At 46.1% G+C, this 21,361-nt stretch overlaps 1 protein-coding gene across 1 annotated transcript in view; it reads right to left on the bottom strand.

The window, feature by feature from the left end:
• The window catches only part of LOC134945825 (uncharacterized), a 65,253-nt gene that overhangs the window by 5,303 nt on the left and 38,589 nt on the right, over positions 1–21,361 (bottom strand). Inside the window, exon 5 of the mRNA XM_063935338.1 lies at positions 4,223–4,342. Coding sequence (XP_063791408.1) covers positions 4,223–4,342 — 120 coding nt within the window. The remainder of the gene's footprint in view (positions 1–4,222; positions 4,343–21,361) is intronic.

Here is a 21,361-nt window from a genome sequence, read left to right as displayed (position 1 = left end):
TTACCAAGAGATGATGTACAGATTGAGAAAAGCAGAAGACCTAAGACTGAGCCTTGTAGAACTCCAACTGATAGAGGTAGCGAAGAGGAGGTGGAATCAGAGAAGCGGACACTGAAGGCGCGATTAGATAGGTAGGATAGGAACCAAGAATGGGCCATGGGATTGTAGTGTTTGTATGAGAAGAGAGTGTTCAACAGTGTCAAAGTCAGCAGAGATATAAAGAAGAATAAGAAGTGAGCAATGGCCTTTAGAATTCTCAGTGACCAGATCATTCACTACTTTTGTCAGTGATGTCTCTGTGGAGTGTTGGGAAAGAAAGCCTGACTGAAGTGGGTCCAAGGAAGTTGTGCGAGTTAAGAAAGTGTGTGAGGCGAGTGTAGGCAAGTTTCTCAAGTAGCTTGGATGGGCATGGGTGCTGGGAGATGCGATGGTAGTGTGAGATAGTACAAAGCAAACAGGTTTAGGATAAATGACAATAAGCAGGCGCTAAATCATCTGAAAATGGTGTAACAATATGTTCCTTTTATGATGAAGGACCTCTTCATAACTCCATCCCCTTATGACAGATGAATTCTCACCATGTGGGGAAAGATCAAAAATACATGATGTGTAGTACAATTAATTTAATAAACTGACATACACATACATTCAATTCAGAGGAAAATAAAATTAAAAAAATAGTCCCCAAGTTCTGGTGCAAGTGGTTATAACCCGTAACAAATGCCCACTCGTACCTAGCATTAGATGAGGTTGAGAAAGTAGATAGGAGAAACCTATTAAAGACAAACACCGGTAAAATATCCCACAACAATAGGTACGAGTAGGCATTTATTACGGGTTATAATTCCCAATCTAAGGTCTTAGAAAACTCGTTTAAGAAAAACTGGAACATCTTGAGAAAAGATCCGATTTTAAAAGCGGTCATTCCGGAACATCCAGTCTTTATCTATAAGAAAGCTCCAAACCTAAAAAATTCATTGGTAAGGAGCCACCTCGCTTTAAAGAAACGGGAAGGTAGAATTGCCACTAAAGGCTTCCACCGCTGTGGTGCATGTATAGGATGCAGAGAAGTAAAAAGTGATGGCACCAGAAAATTGTATGCGATTACCATAAATGGATATACTTTTAAACTGGAAGATTTTATTACATGCAACATGAGTAATGTTATTTATTTTATAGAATGTTCATGCCACCTTTTTTATATAGGGCGTACTTCACGAGCCTTAAAGATACGGATAGGGGAGCACTGTAGGAACATCAAAAAAGGGTTGGAGACCCATGCCCTCTCCAACCATTTTAAAACAGTTCACAAATTGTGAGATTCGCTGGGATCAAATTGGTGAGGTGCAATTCTCGCCAAAAGGACAGTGCCTCCCTATTAGCAAAATGCGAGATGAAATTGATCTTTGATTTTAATACTCTTCATCCGCAAGGTATTAACAAAGATTTTGAATTAAAGTGGTTTTTATGACATCTTATAACATTTTATAAATCACATGCTGCTGTATATATCAGATTTTATACGTGTTTATATAGTTTTATAAATCTTTTTTAATGTGTTCTTATTTCATACACCCGTCATCAATCACATGACTTTTGTCTGTTTTTTAGATCTAACGAAGAGCATCTGTAAAATATAGGATTCCTGAATTACGGGGAATGTTTATTTGTTTGTGGTGATCACTATGGTAACAATGTATTATGAAGGCGACAGGCCGGGAGAAGCTGTCGGGACGGATGTGATGTTACGGGTCCTGTATGCGCGGAGACGAATCACCTGCGGGGACGCTTCAGAGGTTACCACGGCAGCGGAGTCATCATGGAGATGACGCCGGTGGACTCTTAACAACAGCTTCCGGAAACATCTCGGCACGGTTGTCAAGGAAATGGCGCGGACGTGGGGGCGCCGCCGGCGGATCGGGCATGACAACTTCCGGTAGTACGTTGATTGCCAAGGAGACAGCGTCACCGCAGGTTTGAGATCCCGCAAATTTAGAGGCACGGGGCGTGGTTTCCATTCGGACTGACCACTGGTTATGCACTATACTTGATTGACATAGGGATTTACCAATAAACAGTGAATAAAGGAATGCTGAGGCTTCTGATTGGCCCACAGAGAATTAATGGATAAAGGAAGGGGATTGGCTTGAGGGGGTTTATAAGCTAGTTCTGTTACAAGGATTTTCATTCTGCCTTGAGAAAGACCCAGAGCACTTGGGTCGAAACGCGTCGGCTGATCATCTGGACCCCGAGTTTCTGGTCGAGGATTGGACTGCAACACTTGTTGCCCGAGGGCATTCACAGACTGTCCACCCGGGGAGACCATCTGGTGACTATTTATCATCTTGCCTGTTTGAGAGCTGCTTCACACCAGTTCTCAACGAACTCTGGTAATTGTGCTGTTAGAACCACTTGCACCAGAACTTGGGGACTATTTTTTTATTTTGTTTTCCTCTGAGTTGAATGTATGTATATGTCAGTTTATTAAATTAATTGTACTACACATGATGTATTTTTGATCTTTCTCCACATGGTGAGAATTCATCTGTCAAAAGGGAATGGAGTTATGAAGAGGTCCTTCATCATAAAAGGAACGTATTGTTACACCATTTTCATATGATTTAGGCGCCTGCTTATTATCATTTATCCTAAACCTGTTTGCTTTGTATTGTTTTTGAGGTGTTTGGAGAGGCACTGATTTTGGATATTTGAGCTAGTAGGCAGCCTCAGTGCGCAGTTCCTTTATCACTCGACTTCTCTTCCATTTTGCCGTAGTGTGAGATAGTGTTTGGGTCAGAATTTAGTTTTTTCAGAATGTAATAGTTATTTTTTAATCTTGAACCCGACGTGTCGAAAACCTTGCGTCGAAATGCGGTAGTTATCTGAATGAGAATTCTATGTCTAGTTTAGCTGTCAATGCACCTCTGCCTCAAATTATTGATAGCCATTTTGGCAAATGGATCAGTCATGCAGCCTAACTCGAGTCTTTGTAAATCTGGCAATTGAGTGATGGATCATAAGCTGACGCTGCCACTTCTACCCTCCCCTAGCTTTGTATCTAAATGCCTTAGTGAATCCTTGCTTTAGAAACGTTGCAACATGCTGCAGGTCAGGCCTCAACTCCCACCCATGGCATCACGTATACACCTAGACCAGTGATCTCCAACCCGTAGCTCGCGAGCTACCGGTAGCTCGCCGTAGTATTCTCAGTAGCTCACATAGCGCATGGGCTTGGGAAGTCACTGGCACTCCCTCCTCCCTTCATTTTTAATATGGTACCGGCCGTCAGTCAATCAGAGCTCGTGGACCGGCAGTGGCGGCACCTGATTGGCTGCCGGACCACGAGTTTTGATTGGCTCACTTACCGGACCATATTTTAAATGCCCGCCGCCGCCGGAGACTCTGTCACCCTCACTGCAGCCGCTCTCTGGACTTCACAGGAGAGGCGCGCGCTGCGCTTTCATCCCCTTCCATTCCTCGTACACGAGGAGCAGCACCGGCTGCAATAGAAGAAGCCAGCAAGGGTTAGCACTGTGTGGGGCACTGTATCGGACACTGTGGGGGGGGGGGGTGCATTTTATCTGGTACTGCAGGGGCATTTTATATGGCAATGTGGGGTGCATTGTATCTGGCACTGGTGGGGGCATTGTATCTGGCACTGCTGGGAGGCAGTATTTGTATATCTGGCACTGCTGGGGGGCATTATTTGTGTATCTGGCACTGCTGAGGGGCATTATTTGTATATCTGGCACTGCTGAGGGGCATTATTTGTATATCTGGCACTACGCAGGGGGGGCACTACTTGTAGTAGTGAGGCCGCACACACTTTTGTGAGACCACACCCACTTTCGCAGGAATGCACACGCATTGGGGGGAGGGGGTAGCTCCTTCAGAGGTTTTATTTTCCGAAAGTAGCTCACACCCCAATTAAGGTTGGAGACCACTGACCTAGACCCCGGTCACCCACGCTGTAAGTCAAGTCTCTGTACTGTTAAGATGCTCCCCAGTTGTGGTTCTCCAGTAAGAATGGCACAAATTCCTACATGCCAAAGGTCTTACTGTCTTCTACTATTGCTCCTGGTCTATATTACACCAGAACATTGCCAAACCCACCCTTCTCTATGCACATTACCACTTGCCACTCTATAATGCTGGGTTCCAACAGGGATAGGTGCCCGCTGCTCTGACATTCCCTCCATGCACTAGCCGCCTCCCAACTCACCCGCTTCATCACTGTCGGGGGCTGCTTCCACTTCATCCTGGGTTATTTGGCCAAGTCTCGGTATGTTAGTTCTTCTTCTCTTTGACATTCTGGTGATTTCTACCGTGGAGCCCAACGTCTCTGAGAAAAGACACACATCAACAATTCCCTCCATAGGTTCACCAACCCTGCTGGATATGGGGGACAGGGATGTTTAGCAGGTGGGGCTGCAGGAATTAAATTAAGGGGTAACTGGGTGACGGATGAACAGTGACGTGCGGTGAGGTGAGGCAGATCCTTTCCTGTCATACTAACGTAAACGCCAGAGTTATGACTATATAAATTCTATGTATATGACATGATAACACATATTTTATAGTAAAAACTCAGGAGTAAAAAGTCTATGACAAGTGAGGCAGTGCCCCCCCCCCCCCCCCCCCGCACCCCTCCACACCCCCACCTATCTTATCCACACATCTCTGACCAACACGCAACAAATTTCCAGCAGTATATACTGCTGCATCTGTGTATAATGCCCACATGTATATACTGCTGCACCTTTGTATAATGCCCACATGTATATACTGCTGCACCTGTGTATAATGCCCACATGCAGTGGCGGTACTAGCGAGCGGTGGGCCCATGTGCGACAAAATGGCTTGGGCCCCCCCCCCCCCATCCCATCCCATCCCATCCAAGTCCACCCCCTCACCCCTGGAGAGGATCTGGTGAGGGGGACCTGCTCAGGGAAGTGGATACCTAGCAACAGTGCCGTAACTAGACATTTTAGCACTGTGTGCAAGAAATGCCATTGGAGCCCCACCCCTGCATGCAAAACAGGGGCAGTGTGCGCCGTAGGCGCGCGCAAAAATACATAGTGGCGTGGCTTCGTGGGGAAGGGGTGTGGCCACAAAATAATACCAATTCATAAAACGGTGCACAGTAGTCTCCATTATTCAAATTACGCCGCACAGTAGCATCACTACCCCAGGTAGAGACCCTTTTACACCTTACGGCGGACAGATTCCTCGTTTTACACATTACAGCAGACAGCGTCCCCTTTTTACACATTACGGCAGACAGCGTGCCCTTGTTACACATTACGGCAGACAGCGTGCCCTTGTTACACATTACGGCAGACAACGTGCCCTTGTTACACATTACGGCAGACAACGTGCCCTTGTTACACATTGCGGCAGGCAGATTCCCCCTTGTTACACATTGCGGCAGGCAGATTCCCCCTTGTTACACATTGCGGCAGGCAGATTCCCCCTTGTTACACATTGCGGCAGGCAGATTCCCCCTTTTTACACATTGCGGCAGGCATTCCCCCTTTTTACACATTGCGGCAGGCATTCCCCATTTTTACACATTGCGGCAGGCATTCCCCATTTAGAAAGAAAGAAAGAAAGAAAGAAAGAAAGAAAGAAAGAAAGAAAGAAAGAAAGAAAGAAAGAAAGAAAGAAAGAAAGAAGAATTATACTTACCCTCTCCGCTGGCTCAGGCTCCTCGGTGCAGATTGACGATTCCCGGGCAGTAGAGAAGGAGGAGGAGGGAGGTGGAGGAGGAGGGAGCCGCAGCAGCGCTGTGTCATTGGTGGAGGCGCTGCTGCTGCTGCCCCACTGCTTCACTATAGGCTGTTCTCGGAAGACAGCCTATAGTGAAGCAGAGGGGCAGCAGCAGCAGTGCCTCCACCAGTAACAAAGCGCTGCTGCGGCTCCCTCCTCCACCTCCCTTCTCCTCCCCCGTGCCGCTGCTCCTCTCCTCTCACCGGGCGACTGTACGATGAGTCAGTTTGACTTATTATATGCTTGGGCCCCTGGACAGAGGCGGGCCCCAGTGCAACGCACTACTTGCACTGCCGGTAGTTCCGCCTCTGCCCACATGTATATACTGCTGCACCTGTGTATAATGCTCACATGTATATACTGCTGCACCTGTGTATAATACCCACATGTATATACTGCTGCACCTGTGTGTAATGCCCACATGTATATACTGCTGCACCTGTGTATAATGCCTGCATGTATATACTGCTGCACCTGTGTGTAATGTCCATATGTACTGTATATACTGCTGAACCTGTGTATAATGCCCACATGTATATACCGCTGCACCTGTGTATAATACCCACATGTATATACTGCTGCATCTGGAGGCAGTGCGCGCGCAAAAAATATAGGGGTTTAGCTTCACGGGAAAGGGGTGTGGCCACAAAATAATACCAACCGTACAGTAGCACCACTACACCAGGTAGAGCCCCTTACACATTACGGCAGACAGCGTCCTCTTTTTTACACATTACGGCAGACAGCGTCCCCTTCTTACATATTACGGCAGACAGTGTCCCCCTTTTTTACACATTACGGCAGACAGCGTCCCCTTTTTTACACATTACGGCAGATAGCGTCTCCTTTTTTACACATTACGGCAGACAGCGTCCCCTTTTTTACACATTACGGCAGACACTTTTTACACATTATGGCAGACAGCGTCCCCCTTATTACACATTACGGCAGACAGCGTCCCCCTTTTTACACATTACGGCAGCAAGTGTCCCCCTTTTTACACATTACGACAGACAGCGTCCCCCTTATTACACATTACGGCAGACAGCGTCCCCCTTATTACACATTACGGCAGACAGCGTCCCCTTTTTACACATTACTGCAGACAGCGTCCCCCTTTTTACTCATTACGGCAGCCAGCGTCCCCCTTTTTACACATTACGGCCGGCAGCGTCCCCCTTTTTACTCATTATGGCAGGATAGATAGATAGATAGATAGATAGATAGATAGATAGATAGATAGATAGATAGATAGATAGATAGAATAGTTGATACTCACCATCTCTCCGGAGCAGCAGCATCACAGCCAGGTGAGTGCAGTGGCAGCCAGACCCTTAAAGGAGCCGGCGGTGGGGGACGGGACACAGGCGGCACTGCACGATGAACACAGGCAGCAGGAGTCGGGATACAGGCGGCGCCGCATGCTGGACACAGGCAGCGCCACCAGTGACACACAGGAGGCACCACCAACGGGAGTCGGCACTCGGGACACAGGCGGCGCCGCACGCTGGAAACAGGCAGCGCCGCCAGCGGCAGTGACTGTGTGCAGGCTGGAGATTGCAGCCCTGCGGGTGTGTTGCCCGATGGTGCACCTCAGTGCATTTGCGCTGTGGGCAATGCACCATCGGCACACACCTGGGGGTAAATTTACTAAGCTGGGAGTTCTATTTAAGATGGGATGTTGCCCATAGCAACCAATCAGATTTTACTTCTCATTTATCTAGCACCTTCTAGAAGATAATACCTGGAATCTGATTGGTTGCTATGGGCAACATCCCATCTTAAATAGAACTCCCATTTTCTATGCAGCGTTGTGTCAGTTGGCCGGCAGCTTCCAGATTACTGGGCTTGCCCCCAGTGTGACACACCGAAGTCCCGATATGCCAGGTTTCCGGGCGCTTGGAGATGACATCATCTCTAAGCGCCGGCCCAAAAGACACTGCAACCACGTGCAATGTAAATGGTGCAGATCTGGGAATATCCTGGATCAGCACTGCGGTGTAAAAGGAGGGAGTCCCAGGTCTGACCCGGCTTGGAACCGTGCCATCTGGAGATGATGTTAGCTACTGGGACCAAGCCCTGCAATGTATTGCATTCTGACCTTGGTAAACTCGGCAAAAAAGCAGTACTCAGAAACCTATGGGGCTGCTTTTGCAAGCAAAAAATATCTCTGATATCTGATGTGGTCCCTACACATAGGCCCTCATTCCAAGTTGATCGGTCGCTAACTACTTTTAGCAGCCGTGCAAACGCATAGTCGCCGCCCACGGGGGAGTGTATTTTCACCGTGCAAGTGTGCGAACGCCTGTGCAGCCGAGCTCTGCGAAAACATTTTGTACAGTTTCTAAGTTGGTCTGGACTTACTCAGCCGCTGTGATCACTGCAGTCTTTTTGTCCCGGAATTGACGTCAGACACCCGCCCTGCAAACGCCTGGACACGCCTGCATTTTTCAAAACACTCCCTGAAAACGGTCAGTTGCCACTCACAAACGCCCTCTTCCTGTCAATCTACTTGCGAACACCCGTGCAAAAATGGATCCTTCGCTCAAACCCATCGCTGAGCGGCAATCCGGTTTGTACCCATGTGACGCGCCTGCGCATTGCGGTGCATACGTATGCAGAGTTTAGACCTGATCGCCCACTGTACGAAAACACGAGCAGCTCTATGCCTTCTGTACGTAGCGGGGGACGAGAATTGGGAGGTGCGGCAGAGGCTGGGAAGCCGAATTGTGTCACTTTCAGAGACAAACTTATTTCATTTCATATTGGCGCTGGCCGGGGATCTTAATTAGAGTAATTCCAAAAAGCCATCGACCACCGTACGAGTTATTGATTACCCTGGCTCTTTACTTTCACCTTGTACAGGCGTCGGTGCAAGTTTGTGAATCAAGTGGGCGGACCGGACGGCCGATGATACAATTCCCACTGAATCGCATCATCGTAACCACGCCCCCTCCCCTGTACAATACCAAAAATCTCAGCATTGTATAGCAGGGGGCGTGGTCATGATAATGTGATCATGCAGCCACGCCCCTCCTCACTGCCTTCTGCACCATGGAGATAATTCAGACCTAATTGCTGTGCGCATGCGCCGCAGTGTGTATGTGCACGCCAGAGATGCTATCGGCATCTCAGCCCAGCAATCGCCTCTTCCTGATTGACAGGCAGAGGCGTTGGCTTGGCGGAAGGGGGCAGTCCGGCGGTCTGAGCAACGCAGGCGTGCCCGGACCGTGCGGGGAGCCGGACGTGGCAGCTGTGTGATGCGTCACACGCAGCCTTTGCGACCCAGGATGCGACAAGTAGCTCCCTGCCAGCGCACAGGAGCTGCGTAGGTAGGGAGCTACTTGCCAAGTACAAAAGCATCGCCGCTGTGGGGGGGTAGGGCCTGACATGCAGGGCGGACTAGCCCTGTGCTGGGCGTCTGAATTAGCCCCCATGTCAGACACCCTCCCTGCCCCCTTTGCCAAGCCACGCCCTCCACATCCAGTAGCGGCTCTTGCCACGGGCAAGCAGGACTTTTGCCCGGGACGCCACTGTCCCGGGGCTCCGCCGCTGTGGCAAAAGCTGGTACTAACTAGGATGGCGGCGGCGATGGTTAGGGAAAGGGTCTCTCTGCGAAGGGAAACTAGACGTACAGTGAGGTAGCGTCTAGTTTCCATTCGCAGAGAGGACCTTTCTGTGCGGCGCTATGGGAGAGACGTCATGACGTCTCTCATATAGATCAGAGGTGCGGCGCCGGCAGCGGAGATGGAGTGCAGTGGTGGGCACACTAAGGGGGGCACAACTACTGGGTCCACAACTAATGGGGGCACAGCTGCAGGGGGGCACAACTACTGGGGGCACAGCTGTAGGGGGCATAACAGCTACTGGGGGCACAGCTGTAGGGGGCATAACAGCTACTGGGGGCACAGCTCTACAGGGTGCACAACTCTACAGGGGGCAAAACTACAGGAGCAAAACTGACCACGCCCCTTTCCCACGAAGCCATGCCCCCATTTTTTTCCGCGCGCCTGTGGTGTGCACAGACCCTGTTTCACCGTCGTGAGGGGGGGCGCCAATGGAAACTTTCGCCCTGGGCGCCGCAAGGTCCAGAACCGGCCCTGTCCGCATCACCCACCGCTGTGCTGATGTTGGCAACTACGGTTATCATTTGATAGAATGCACTTGATAAGTGATAGCCAGAATCTATAATACACTGAGAGCCCTAATCAATCTGGATTCATTTATTAAACTGAACTTAAACTGAAATATGTGCCATGTTTCCGGAGACCGGCGCATGCGCAGAGTCCACCGCGCCGCAGGGAGGAAGGGGCCCGCACGGACTGTGCGTGAGACACGGGCCCCCTCCTCCCTTGAAACGCTCCTGGCCCTCCACACTCATATATAAAAACACCTGGAAGAGATAAACGACATTGCTAGATTACAGTGATCAATTTGATGTGTGACATTTGTAGATCTGTGCGCGAGTGAGTCTGAACCTATACACACAGCGCTGCGTCTCGCCAAGATCCATTGTGCTTCACCTGTGACTCTGTACCTGTGTAACATGAATTCCTGTGCGATTCTAGTCACAGCCCAGCGTCCCTAGCACACTCTAGTGCTCGCTTCATCTGCCCAATTAGGCAGCAATCGGTGGGACAGGTCGCACCCCAAAGGGCAGCGCAAACAGTGATGGCAGCCTGCAGGACCATCCATCTGACATATTGCAACGCGTGTACATCGCCAAGAATGCATCCTGTCTGTAGTGCCGGGTGGAGGAAGGTAAGTGTAGGATGGGAGTCAGAGATTGAGATATAACAATTTCATTCTGAGTAGGAATTATTCATTTATTGGTAACGGCTATTTGTTATGATAGTGGCAACATGGAGGTATCTAGTTATTGACGGTGGTGTGATGGGACTATAATTACTGCTGGGCTAATTTGAAGGTTATTTATTGAATGTGGGACTGAGTTTGGGGGAGATGGTGGTGTGATTACTTCTCTTTTCCTGCTACGGATTCCTCTCCCTATGCAGCCAAGCATATGACTTGCCTTTCTCATTGCTTTGTTGTATTGCTTTCCTGCCTTTAAGGCCCTCATTCCGAGTTGATCGTAGCTGTGCTAAATTTAGCACAGCTATGATCAATCACACTGACATGTGGGGGGACGGCCAGCACAGGGCTAGTCCGTTCTGCATGTCAGTGCCCCCTCCCCCCCCCCCCCACGCAGAAGTGCAAAGGCATCGCACAGCGGTGATGCCTTTGCACTTTAAGAGTAGCTCCCAACCAGTGCAGCTTTAGCGTGCTGGCCAGGAGCTACTTGTCGCTCCCCAGCCCGCAGCGGCTGCGTATGATGTCACGCAGCCGCTGCAGCCCGCTCCCCGCACGGTCCGGCCACGCCTGCGTTGGCTGGACCGCGCCCACAAAACGGAGGCCAAACGCCGCCCCCTCCCGTCCAGCGACTGACTCTGCCTGTCAATCAGGCAAAAGCGATCGCAGCCCAGCTACGGCTTTCGGCCGTCTGGCATGCGCCGGCGCATTCGCAGTGTGTAACCGTTCGCTCGGCTGCGGCAAAAAGCAGCAAGCGAACGGGTCAGAATTACCCCCTAAGTCACTTAAAAAAGTGAAACAGAAAAAGGGATTTAGGAGTCACTATTTCAGGTGACTTAAAGGTAGGAAAGCAATGTAACAAAGCAATGAGAAAGGCTTGGTTGCATTGGGAGAGGAATCAGTAGCAGGAAAAAATAAGTAATAATGCCACTGTTTAGATCATTGGTACGGCCTCATCTGCAATACTGTGCCCAGTTCTGGAGACCAGGGTGGTCATTCCAAGTTGATCGCTAGCTGCATTTGTTAGCTGCGCAGCGATCAAGCTAAAAAACGGCTGTTCTGCGCATGCGGCGCAATGCGCACGTGCGATGTACGGGCACAACGAACAATGCAGTTTTGTACAGGGTCTAGCAAAGCATTTCAGTCGCACTGGTGGCCGCAGAGTGATTGTTATGAAGAGGGCGTTTCTGGGTGTCAACTGACCGTTTTCAGGGAATGTTTGGAAAAACACAGGCGTGCCAGGAAAAACGCAGGCGTGGCTGGGCGAACGCTGGGTGACTGTGTGACGTCAAATCCGGAACTGGATAGTCTGAAGTGATCACAAGCGCTGAGTAGGTTTTGAGTCACTCTGAAACTACACAAAAAATGTTGTAGCCGCTCTGCGATAAAAACGTTTGCACTTCTGCTATGCTAAAATACACTCCCAGTGGGCGGCGGCATAGCATTTGCACGGCTGCTAAATACTGCTAGCGAGCGATCAACTCGAAATGACCCCTCATATCTCCAGAAGGAAGGATATAAATACATTAGAGAGTGTACAAAAAAGGGCAACTAAAATGGTGCATGGCCTACATCAAAAAACTTACCCGGAAAGGCTAAAAGATCTTAATATGTATAGTTTAGTTTGGAGCAGAGAATGGAAAGGGGGAACATGATAGAAACGTTCAAATATATCAAGGGTCTTAACAAAGTTCAGGAGGGAAACATTCTTCAAAGGATGAGAAATATTAGGACTCGAGGACATACACTGAGACTGGAGGGGGGAGGTTCAGGGGAATTTAAGGAAAAATTACTTCACAGAAAGGGTAGTGGATAAGTGGAATAGTCTCCCATCAGAAGTGGTAGGGGTTAAGACTGTAGAGCAATTTAAACATGCATGGGATAGACATATGGATATCCTTACAAAGAATTAAGGTTCAAAAAGTGTTGAGATAACCTAAAGGATAAAAAAGGGGCAGACTAGATGGGCCAAGTGGTTCACTGCCGTCACATTCTATGTTTCTATGATTGCTCATTATCTAATGACAGGGTTCTTTGGGTAGGAATTAGGGGGGTAATTCCAAGTTGATCGCAGCAGGAATTTAGTTAGCAACTGGGCAAAACCGTGTGCACTGCAGGGGAGGCAGATTTAACATGTGCAGAGAGAGTTAGATTTGGGTGTGGTGAGTTCAATCTGCAATCCAATTTGCAGTGTAAAAATAAAGCAGCCAGGATTTACCCTGTACAGAAATAAAATAACCCACCCAAATCTAACACTCTCTGCACATGTTAAATCTGCCTCCCCTGCAGTGCACATGGTTTTGCCCAATTGCTAATTAAATTCCTGCTGCGATCAACTTGGAATTACCCCCTAGGAGCAGAGGCAGAACTCTGGGAGGCAACGGAGTCATCTGCCGCCGGGCTCCTGCTCTGAAGGGGGGCACCTCTCCTCCCATTCTGTGACACCATTGAATTAAATTAATTGATAGCTGCCACTGTCTTTTCAGTGGCCGACTTCATTGGTCCCTGCACCTTACAGGTCACACCCTCTTTATTATACTGAATTTACACATTTTACAAGTGTCACACCCAGGATTAGAAACTACAATCTATTACACTGGAAGCAGACACCTTACTGATGGAGCTATTTGCTCCTGTATAGGAAATATGAGAATTCTAACTATATGAAGATACTTCTCTGACAATTACACATAACTTCATATAGTTAGAATTCTCATGATTCCTCTACAGGAGCAAATAGCTCCATCAGTAAAGTGTCTGCAGTCAGTGTAACAGGTCATGGGTTCTAATCCTGGGTATGACTGCTAAGAAATGTGTGAATTAAAATAAAAGACAATTAAATGTAAAAATACAGTATATACATGTTTTTTTTTTCAGAATACCACACGCACGCACGCACACACACACACTGTGGGGGGGATAGGTCTATTTATTCAGTGTAAGTACTATTTAAGTGTAACCCCTGTCTTTCCACCTCAGGGTACATAATACATATGTGCCTCCACCCAAGCTAAATTCTAAGGCTTGCCTGGGTAAGCCTCCCACCTGCAGTGTATATATGTGAGTGTATTCAAATCAATTTATTATTACATCTTATATTGTACCTGTTTTCTCTTCCAGAGTTCCAGGATCCAAGTCAAACCACAAATAAAGGTAAGTAATGTAATTTAATCACAAAATCATACTATACTACTTCTGCATTAATCATTGTCTTTGTTGAGAATAAAGACACTAATACATTCAGTATATATTTATACATCTATATATCTATTTCCTACTATTATTACACATATTATTTTGCATGCATTTACAAACAACTTTAGCTGTTTTCAATTTCAACTGAGTTACCCGGGTACTCTATAAAGCTGATGTGCACAGTTGGGGCCCATAAAAACAAAACCATTCCATATATAGAAGGACTCTATAATCTGACAGTGGTGGTCTAGTCTTAGGTTTTATATGAAACTGGAATTATTTAATCCTTTACTGATGATCTCCATCGAAATTGTATTCCCGTGTCGTAGGTGTAATTAGTCTTACTGTGCCTGGGATATGGCTGTAGTTATTTCCTGCTTAAGGATATCTTAGTCCATGCAATACTGTAGCTTTAACTTCTCTTAGTCACAGTATTTTGATACTAGTGTTTCTCTTTGAGCAAACAGATACTATTATCTCACTGAATTTTATGTAACAATGCCATCTGTTTCTCACTTCTTATAGTCACAAGTAATGCTGTCATTAATCCTTGCAGAATCTAATACAATAGTATCTACCCCAGCTTTATCCAATTAACAGGAATGAATGAATAACATCTGCAAGTTCCAAAGGGGAGACTTTCATATTTAGCCAGCAAATTACTTCAGTATTATGGATTAACACTAGTCCGACCAATATGTTGTTACAGTTATTTTCATTTATCAGTTTTTAGAAACATCTAATATTTCCCATCACACTGAATCCTGTATTTATATTACTATCTAGGCATCCGGGAATTTTATTCCCTAGTAATAATCTATATACGACTGTCAATTAAATCCTTTCCATATATATGACAGTCCTCCTTCCGTGTAGGTATGTCCAGGTTATAATGACAATTCAATGTAGTCATGAGTGCTATATGCAAGTCACTCCCTGTGTCGGCCAGGCTATGAATCTTTATGGCTATATTAGCTGCCTGAATTGTGGGTTCAGTCAATTATTCCCATCATTTACTCTTTTGGACTACTGTAAAACTATGGTCGACTTGGGCTGTTGAGGACTAGAATCTACAATATGACACTTACTTAAAGCAGAGTGTCAGCCGTAGTCTATGATGCACAGTGTGTATATACTGCAGGGGGCAGTGTAGTGTTAGCTCACTTACACGTCCCGTAGATAGGCAGCTGCTGTGGCTGGATTACGCTCCCCCGACTCCTCCCCAGAGATGATCAATGGAGGTGGGTTGTGCCTAGTGATAGGCCGAAGATACTTTCAGCTCCGCCTAGCCTGGATCGCTATGGCGACGTATCTTCCGTCTTCCCTTGCTCCTTGACCACTGGCCCAGCTAGACCAGGAGATACCACAGCCTCTCCGAGCAACAGGCTGTCACCGGCGGCATCTCCCAGCACTGCCCAAACTCCTTTTTATTCAAGGTATTGCCTGGCGTGGGTAGCGCTACTCAGTCCCTGCGGTGCCGCTGCATGTTTACAGCGTACAGCTCTGTTAGCGGCCCGCAGGAGAACTGATCACACACACACTAGCCAGAGGAACTGCAGTCTGCCTCACCGCCGGCGGGGAGCTCTATTTATCCTCCCCAGATCTCCGGCTCGTGCGGCTCCCTTCCCGCCGGAGCCGCGCGCTGTCCTATAGCCGCCGCCAATCAACTCTCCTTCCCCAGGCTCGCGGTCAGCTATGTCTCCCCCCGCTCGTGGACCTGCTTCTCCCGCCCTGCAGGTTATTACTCCAGTGGCACGCGGACCATCTAATGACCCCATCCACGGATCCTATGCTACCCTGCAGGCTATCGCTGATCCACTAAGTCTATACTATCCCTCAATCACCACCTCATGACAAACCACAATGCCAAACCCACACCCCATATCAATTTGACTACATATGTACAACTTAACGAATAAAGTACAGATACTTATCCCCTCACAATTCATTTATACAGATATATATATATAAATATACTTATTTTAATACATATATATTACATGACCCACATATATTTATTATAGAATTTCCCTTACACAATATATATATATATATATATATATTCTCCAAACATTTATTATATTATTAATAAATATTAAATTATTTCTAAACTATCAGTAATAACTATTAAACAGGTTACACTCTCCCCCTGGTGATCTGTAATTTATCCATCCCAACTAATCAGATCACCAATTATCTTTCTTCTTGCAATACCCAAAGTAGGGCCAGGTAAGTACTATATTTGGGTGAATTATTTGAGGTACATATACAGGTTTACCTAATTCCGGATAAGTTAATATTAAAGGAGGTCTTCGTTCCCTGAATGTCCTATAATTAGGCAATTTATCCTCACCGGCATCTAATATCCTGGATTCACTACAAGAATCCATGCTTGGGTTAACCTCAGTGTCACCGATACCCCCTTCTGATCGAATTCCCCACTCAGATTCGGACCCACCTTCCTCGTTATGGGTATTACTGGATATATTACCATCATTTTCCATAGAGCTGTTATCAAACATCCCAGGTGTGTTACAATCAGATAACAAGGGAATAGAGTTATCAATACTGTTATCATAATAAAAATATCCTGGGCCTGGTTCCCTGTCCTCAGTATCCCCATTAGATCCTGCTGTAATGTCTGGAGATTGGTATTGACCTGGAGAAGATCTTAACCTATTACTATCTTTCCAACTACATCTTGAAGGTGGCTCATTTTCGACATAGTCAGGGAGACGAAGGTTTTGTGAGATGGGTAAAAGATGCCGTCGGTGGTATGTAAGACTTGTTCCCTCCCCCGACTCTAACCTTAGTTTATAAACTGGTATGTTAGGTAATTTTTCAATTACCACATATGGATCAGGTTTCCATCTATAAGCTAATTTTTGTCGTCTAGGAAGTCCCAGTTGCTGTACTAGTACTCTATCCCCTATTCCTAATACATTTTCTTTTACTCGCAGGTCATATCTGATTTTATTCTTGACCCCTGCTTTTGTTGAAGCTTCCTGAGCTAACTTATGTGCATGTCTAAGCTCTTTCCGTAATTTAATTATATACTGGGAATGTGTTTGTCCATTAGCATCCCGGGAGGGAAGTCCTAATGAAACATCTATGGGCAGTCGAGCTTCCCGCCCAAACATCAATTCATATGGGGAGTACCCAGTAGATTCATTCTTAGTGCAATTATAAGCATGCACTAGGTGACATATCCTTCGACTCCACTGTGTCTTGCACAAGGGGTCCAAGGTGCCCGTCATATCAAGCAGGGTGCGATTAAAACGCTCTGGCTGAGGATTACCCTGTGGGTGGTAAGGAGTAGTTCGGGATTTCTTAATCCCACAGCACAGACATAGCTCCTTAATAATTCGTCCTTCAAAATCTCTCCCCTGGTCAGAGTGCAATCGGGCAGGTAAACCATAGTGAACAAAGAACCGTTCCCATAAAGTTTTGGCTACTGTAACGGCTCTTTGATCAGAAGTAACATAAGCCTGGGCATAACGGGTGAAGTGATCCGTTACTACAAGTATGTTACATTCCTTCCCAGGTGATGTTTCCAATGATAAATAATCAATGCACACTAGATCCATGGGACCATGGCTCTGAAGATTAACAAGGGAAGCGGACTTAGTGGGAAGAGTCTTCCTCAAAATACAGCTACCACAGGTCTTACAGTAGTTTTCAATATCCTGCTCCATCAAGGGCCAGTAAAACCGGTCAATTATCAGCCCCATTGTTTTTTCTACCCCAAGATGGCCGCGCTGATCATGTAATGCTTTCAAAATAGTTTCTCTATAACACTGTGGAGTAACTAATTGTAATTTGAACTTCCCATTGGATTTAACTGACTCACGGTACAGTATTCCATTCCTTAGAGTCAATTGCTTTATTTGCCGCATCAATAACTTGGATGCATGTGTTAGAGAACTTACATCACTTTCAGCACAACCAGACTCCAGACAGAGTATGACAATGGAGATATCAGGATCATTCCGTTGATCCATGCGGATCTTTCCTTGACCTATGTGTGGCAATCCCCCTAATTCTATTTGGCTTAACCAACAATAGGCCAGAGGTAAAGCCTTGTCAGAGGCTCCAAGGGCACTAATACATTCCACACTTTCTGCCATTACACATGGGATGTTAAAGCACAATCCTTTGATGGTGGTTGCAGGAACTTCAATCCACTCAGATCTATCTAGTTCACTCTCGATTCTCGATAGTCTAGACAAAGAATCGGCATCTATGTTATTGATGCCTGGGCGATATTTAATTTTGAAATCATAAATAGACAAAGCAGCTAACCACCTGTGCCCTGTGCATCTAGTTTAGCAGTGGTAAGCATATAGGTCAGGGGGTTATTGTCAGTGAACACCTCAAAACTTGCCCCATACAGGTACTCATGAAATCTATCAGCCACAGCCCATTTAAGAGCAAGGAACTCCAATTTGTGTACAGGATATCTCCTCTCACTATTGGACAATCCCCGGCTGATATAAGATATAGGTTGTAATTTTCCTTCATGAGTTTGGTACAACACGGCCCCTAGACCATCAAAGGACGCATCCACATGTAACGTATAAGGCAGAGTGGGGTCCACATAGGCCAATACAGGGGCATTGGTAAGACTCCATTTTAACTTGAGGAAAGCCTCTTCACACTCATGTGTCCATCTATCCCCAAATTCTTCAGATGGTTTAAAATATCCCTCCTTTTTAATTGATTTGGTCGTTGAGGTTTTACCAACTGGCGGATACCCCTTTGTCAAATCAGTGAGAGGGCGACATATTACAGAATAATAGGGAACAAAGCGGCGATAGTACCCACAAAACCAGTAAAACCGGTCAATTATCAGCCCCATTGTTTTTTCTACGATAATCAATACACATTCTAATTTGTCCATTTTTTTTACGAGCCACTACAATAGGAGAGGCATATGGGCTTTCGGAGTGTTGAATAACCTCGGTTTCCAAGAGAGTCTGAAGATGCTGTCTGACATCATCGAAATCTGCAGGCGCAAGTCTGCGTGACCTCTCCCTAAAAGGAGTCTCATCAGTCAGCTTTATACAGTGCTCCACACCTCTTGCTTTTCCCAAATCCCATTCCCCAAGAGAGAAGACATGCTTTCGTTTCAGCAATTCCTCACATAAAATATTTTGTTCTGCCAACCCAATGTCACTCCCCTGGAAGCATGGATGTAAGTCTTCTATTGACAGGCCCCGAGCCAGAGAGGAATCTCTGTGCTCAAACTCCCCACTCCTGTATTCCTCATAGCAATTCGCCATCGTAACCGCAGTTGCTTCCTTACACATTTTTAAACACCATTCACTGAGGACCCTAAATAAATGAGCATTAGTCCCAATGATCACTGGCATTGTAGTTTTATCACCTGGTGATTCGGGGCATACCAGAGCAATTAAAGGTAATGACTCTGACACACCCATAAACCCTTCCGGAAACTCTATGTTAATTACCACATAACCTAAATATGGGTATTTCTGTTCACTCAATCCCCAAATTACCAGTCCTTCCAGGGGCTGGATAGGGACATCAGATAAATAATGTCTATACCAATGCTCAAATATGATGGACACCAGGGACCCACTGTCTAGCAAAACAGGGCAGGGATGTCCATTTAATTTAACAACCACACGTGGAGCAGGTCCTACCATACCATCCGGAATAGAACTACTCCACTGGGTACTCCCCATTGAATCTATATCTAATTTCTGGGAGATGGCGAGGGGCCCGCCAATCTCCCTCCATCGTTTCCCTGATGAGGAGAAGTATGTGACTGAACATTAGTTCCCACGTCATTCATTCCCCAATCTATAGAACATTCCATTGCCCTATGTCCTAATTGTTCACAGCGGAAACACCCTCTGTTTATAAAATTTCCACCTCTCCTAAAATTTCCCCTACCACTGTTAAACCCCCTATTGGAATTACTGGAAGTAATGCTGGAGGGCTCCACCCTTTTATTTAGTGCCAGAATAAGCTGGTCTATTTTCTTATTTTGTTCCACTACCAAGGTAACTAACTTATCTTCTTTTGATCCTTGGGCCTCAGGGGAGGGTACCACCATTTTGACAGATTTGGTATGAGTCTTTTCCCTATTAGCTATTAAGGCTTCTTCCTGTGTAATTTCCTTAATTAGATCATTAAGGGTGGGACTTCCTAATAATAAAGTTGTACAACGCAACCGCTGAGCTACAGGGTCAGTTGTTAGTGCTCCCCTAATTAATTGTTTCAAGCGGCTACTATCCACTTCAGCGGGAGCTAACCCTCCTTTATCTACGATTTTATGGATTAATTTATCCAGTCTATATACATACTGTGACAACTTCTCCCCTGTCTCCTGATATGTATGATGGAATCTTGCAACCAAATCACCTACATCCTCTAATGTCCCATATGTGTATTCTAAGGCCTGAAAGTAGTCAGCCACAGCAGCCCCAGGATTACTTTTTCTAGTGGCTTGAATAATTCCCATAGCGGGTCCCCGTAAGCTCTCTACTATCCTTTGTTTTTTTATATGATCCGGGCAATGCCACTCCTCAGACTGCTGTATAGCTGCCTCCCTCCAGGCCTCATAATGTTCCTCGCCGGTAGGCACAGGAATTATTCCTGAAAAAAGTCTCAATCGCCTGTAACTACCCTCATAGTGCCACCTTTCCAATTGATGTACTACTTTATCAGCTATCACCTCTAACTGGTTACCTAATTTTTCTTCAATACCCTGTATTTGACTACCTTCTCTCTCAGTCGCGGAGGGATCTCCACTGGCTGGAGTAGACATGTCACCCACAATTAAGGGTTCAGCCGCCCTTTCACTTCCATTCTTTTCAGGCCATATAATTATCCACCGACGTTCTGGGTTAGATCTCACAGCCACCACTTTAGGAAGCAATTCAGACTCTAAATCATGACTGGTAGTTATTAGTACAGCACACATCTCTCCACTTTCCTTAAATTGTTTATCAACTATCCTGGGTTGTTTCACCCCAAACAGAAACAACATCTCTGTCATAATTGTACCGTCAGTGGTATCTGTGAGATCCCCCATTAATACAAAACTCCTTTCAGGAGTTACTCCCTTCCTTATACACCAGTCAAACACTTCACTCCTGGTATATTGTGGCATTCTGGCTACTGTGCTCACTAACCCCTGAATATCCTAAAAAATATCTCACGCGGTGCCTCCAATATGTAACCCCTGTCTTTCCACCTCAGGGTACATAATACATATGTGCCTCCACCCAAGCTAAATTCTAAGGCTTGCCTGGGTAAGCCTCCCACCTGCAGTGTATATGTGAGTGTATTCAAATCAATTTATTATTACATCTTATATTGTACCTGTTTTCTCTTCCAGAGTTCCAGGATCCAAGTCAAACCACAAATAAAGGTAAGTAATGTAATTTAATCACAAAATCATACTATACCACTTCTGCATTAATCATTGTCTTTGTTGAGAATAAAGACACTAATACATTCAGTATATATTTATACATCTATATATCTATTTCCTACTAGTATTACACATATTATTTTGCATGCATTTACAAACAACTTTAGCTGTTTTCAATTTCAA

The sequence above is a fragment of the Pseudophryne corroboree genome, chromosome 7, assembly GCF_028390025.1.
Source record: "Pseudophryne corroboree isolate aPseCor3 chromosome 7, aPseCor3.hap2, whole genome shotgun sequence".
NCBI lineage: Eukaryota > Metazoa > Chordata > Amphibia > Anura > Myobatrachidae > Pseudophryne > Pseudophryne corroboree.
The sequence above is the reverse complement of the archived record's forward strand: the minus strand, read 5'-3'. Positions and strand labels throughout refer to the sequence as shown.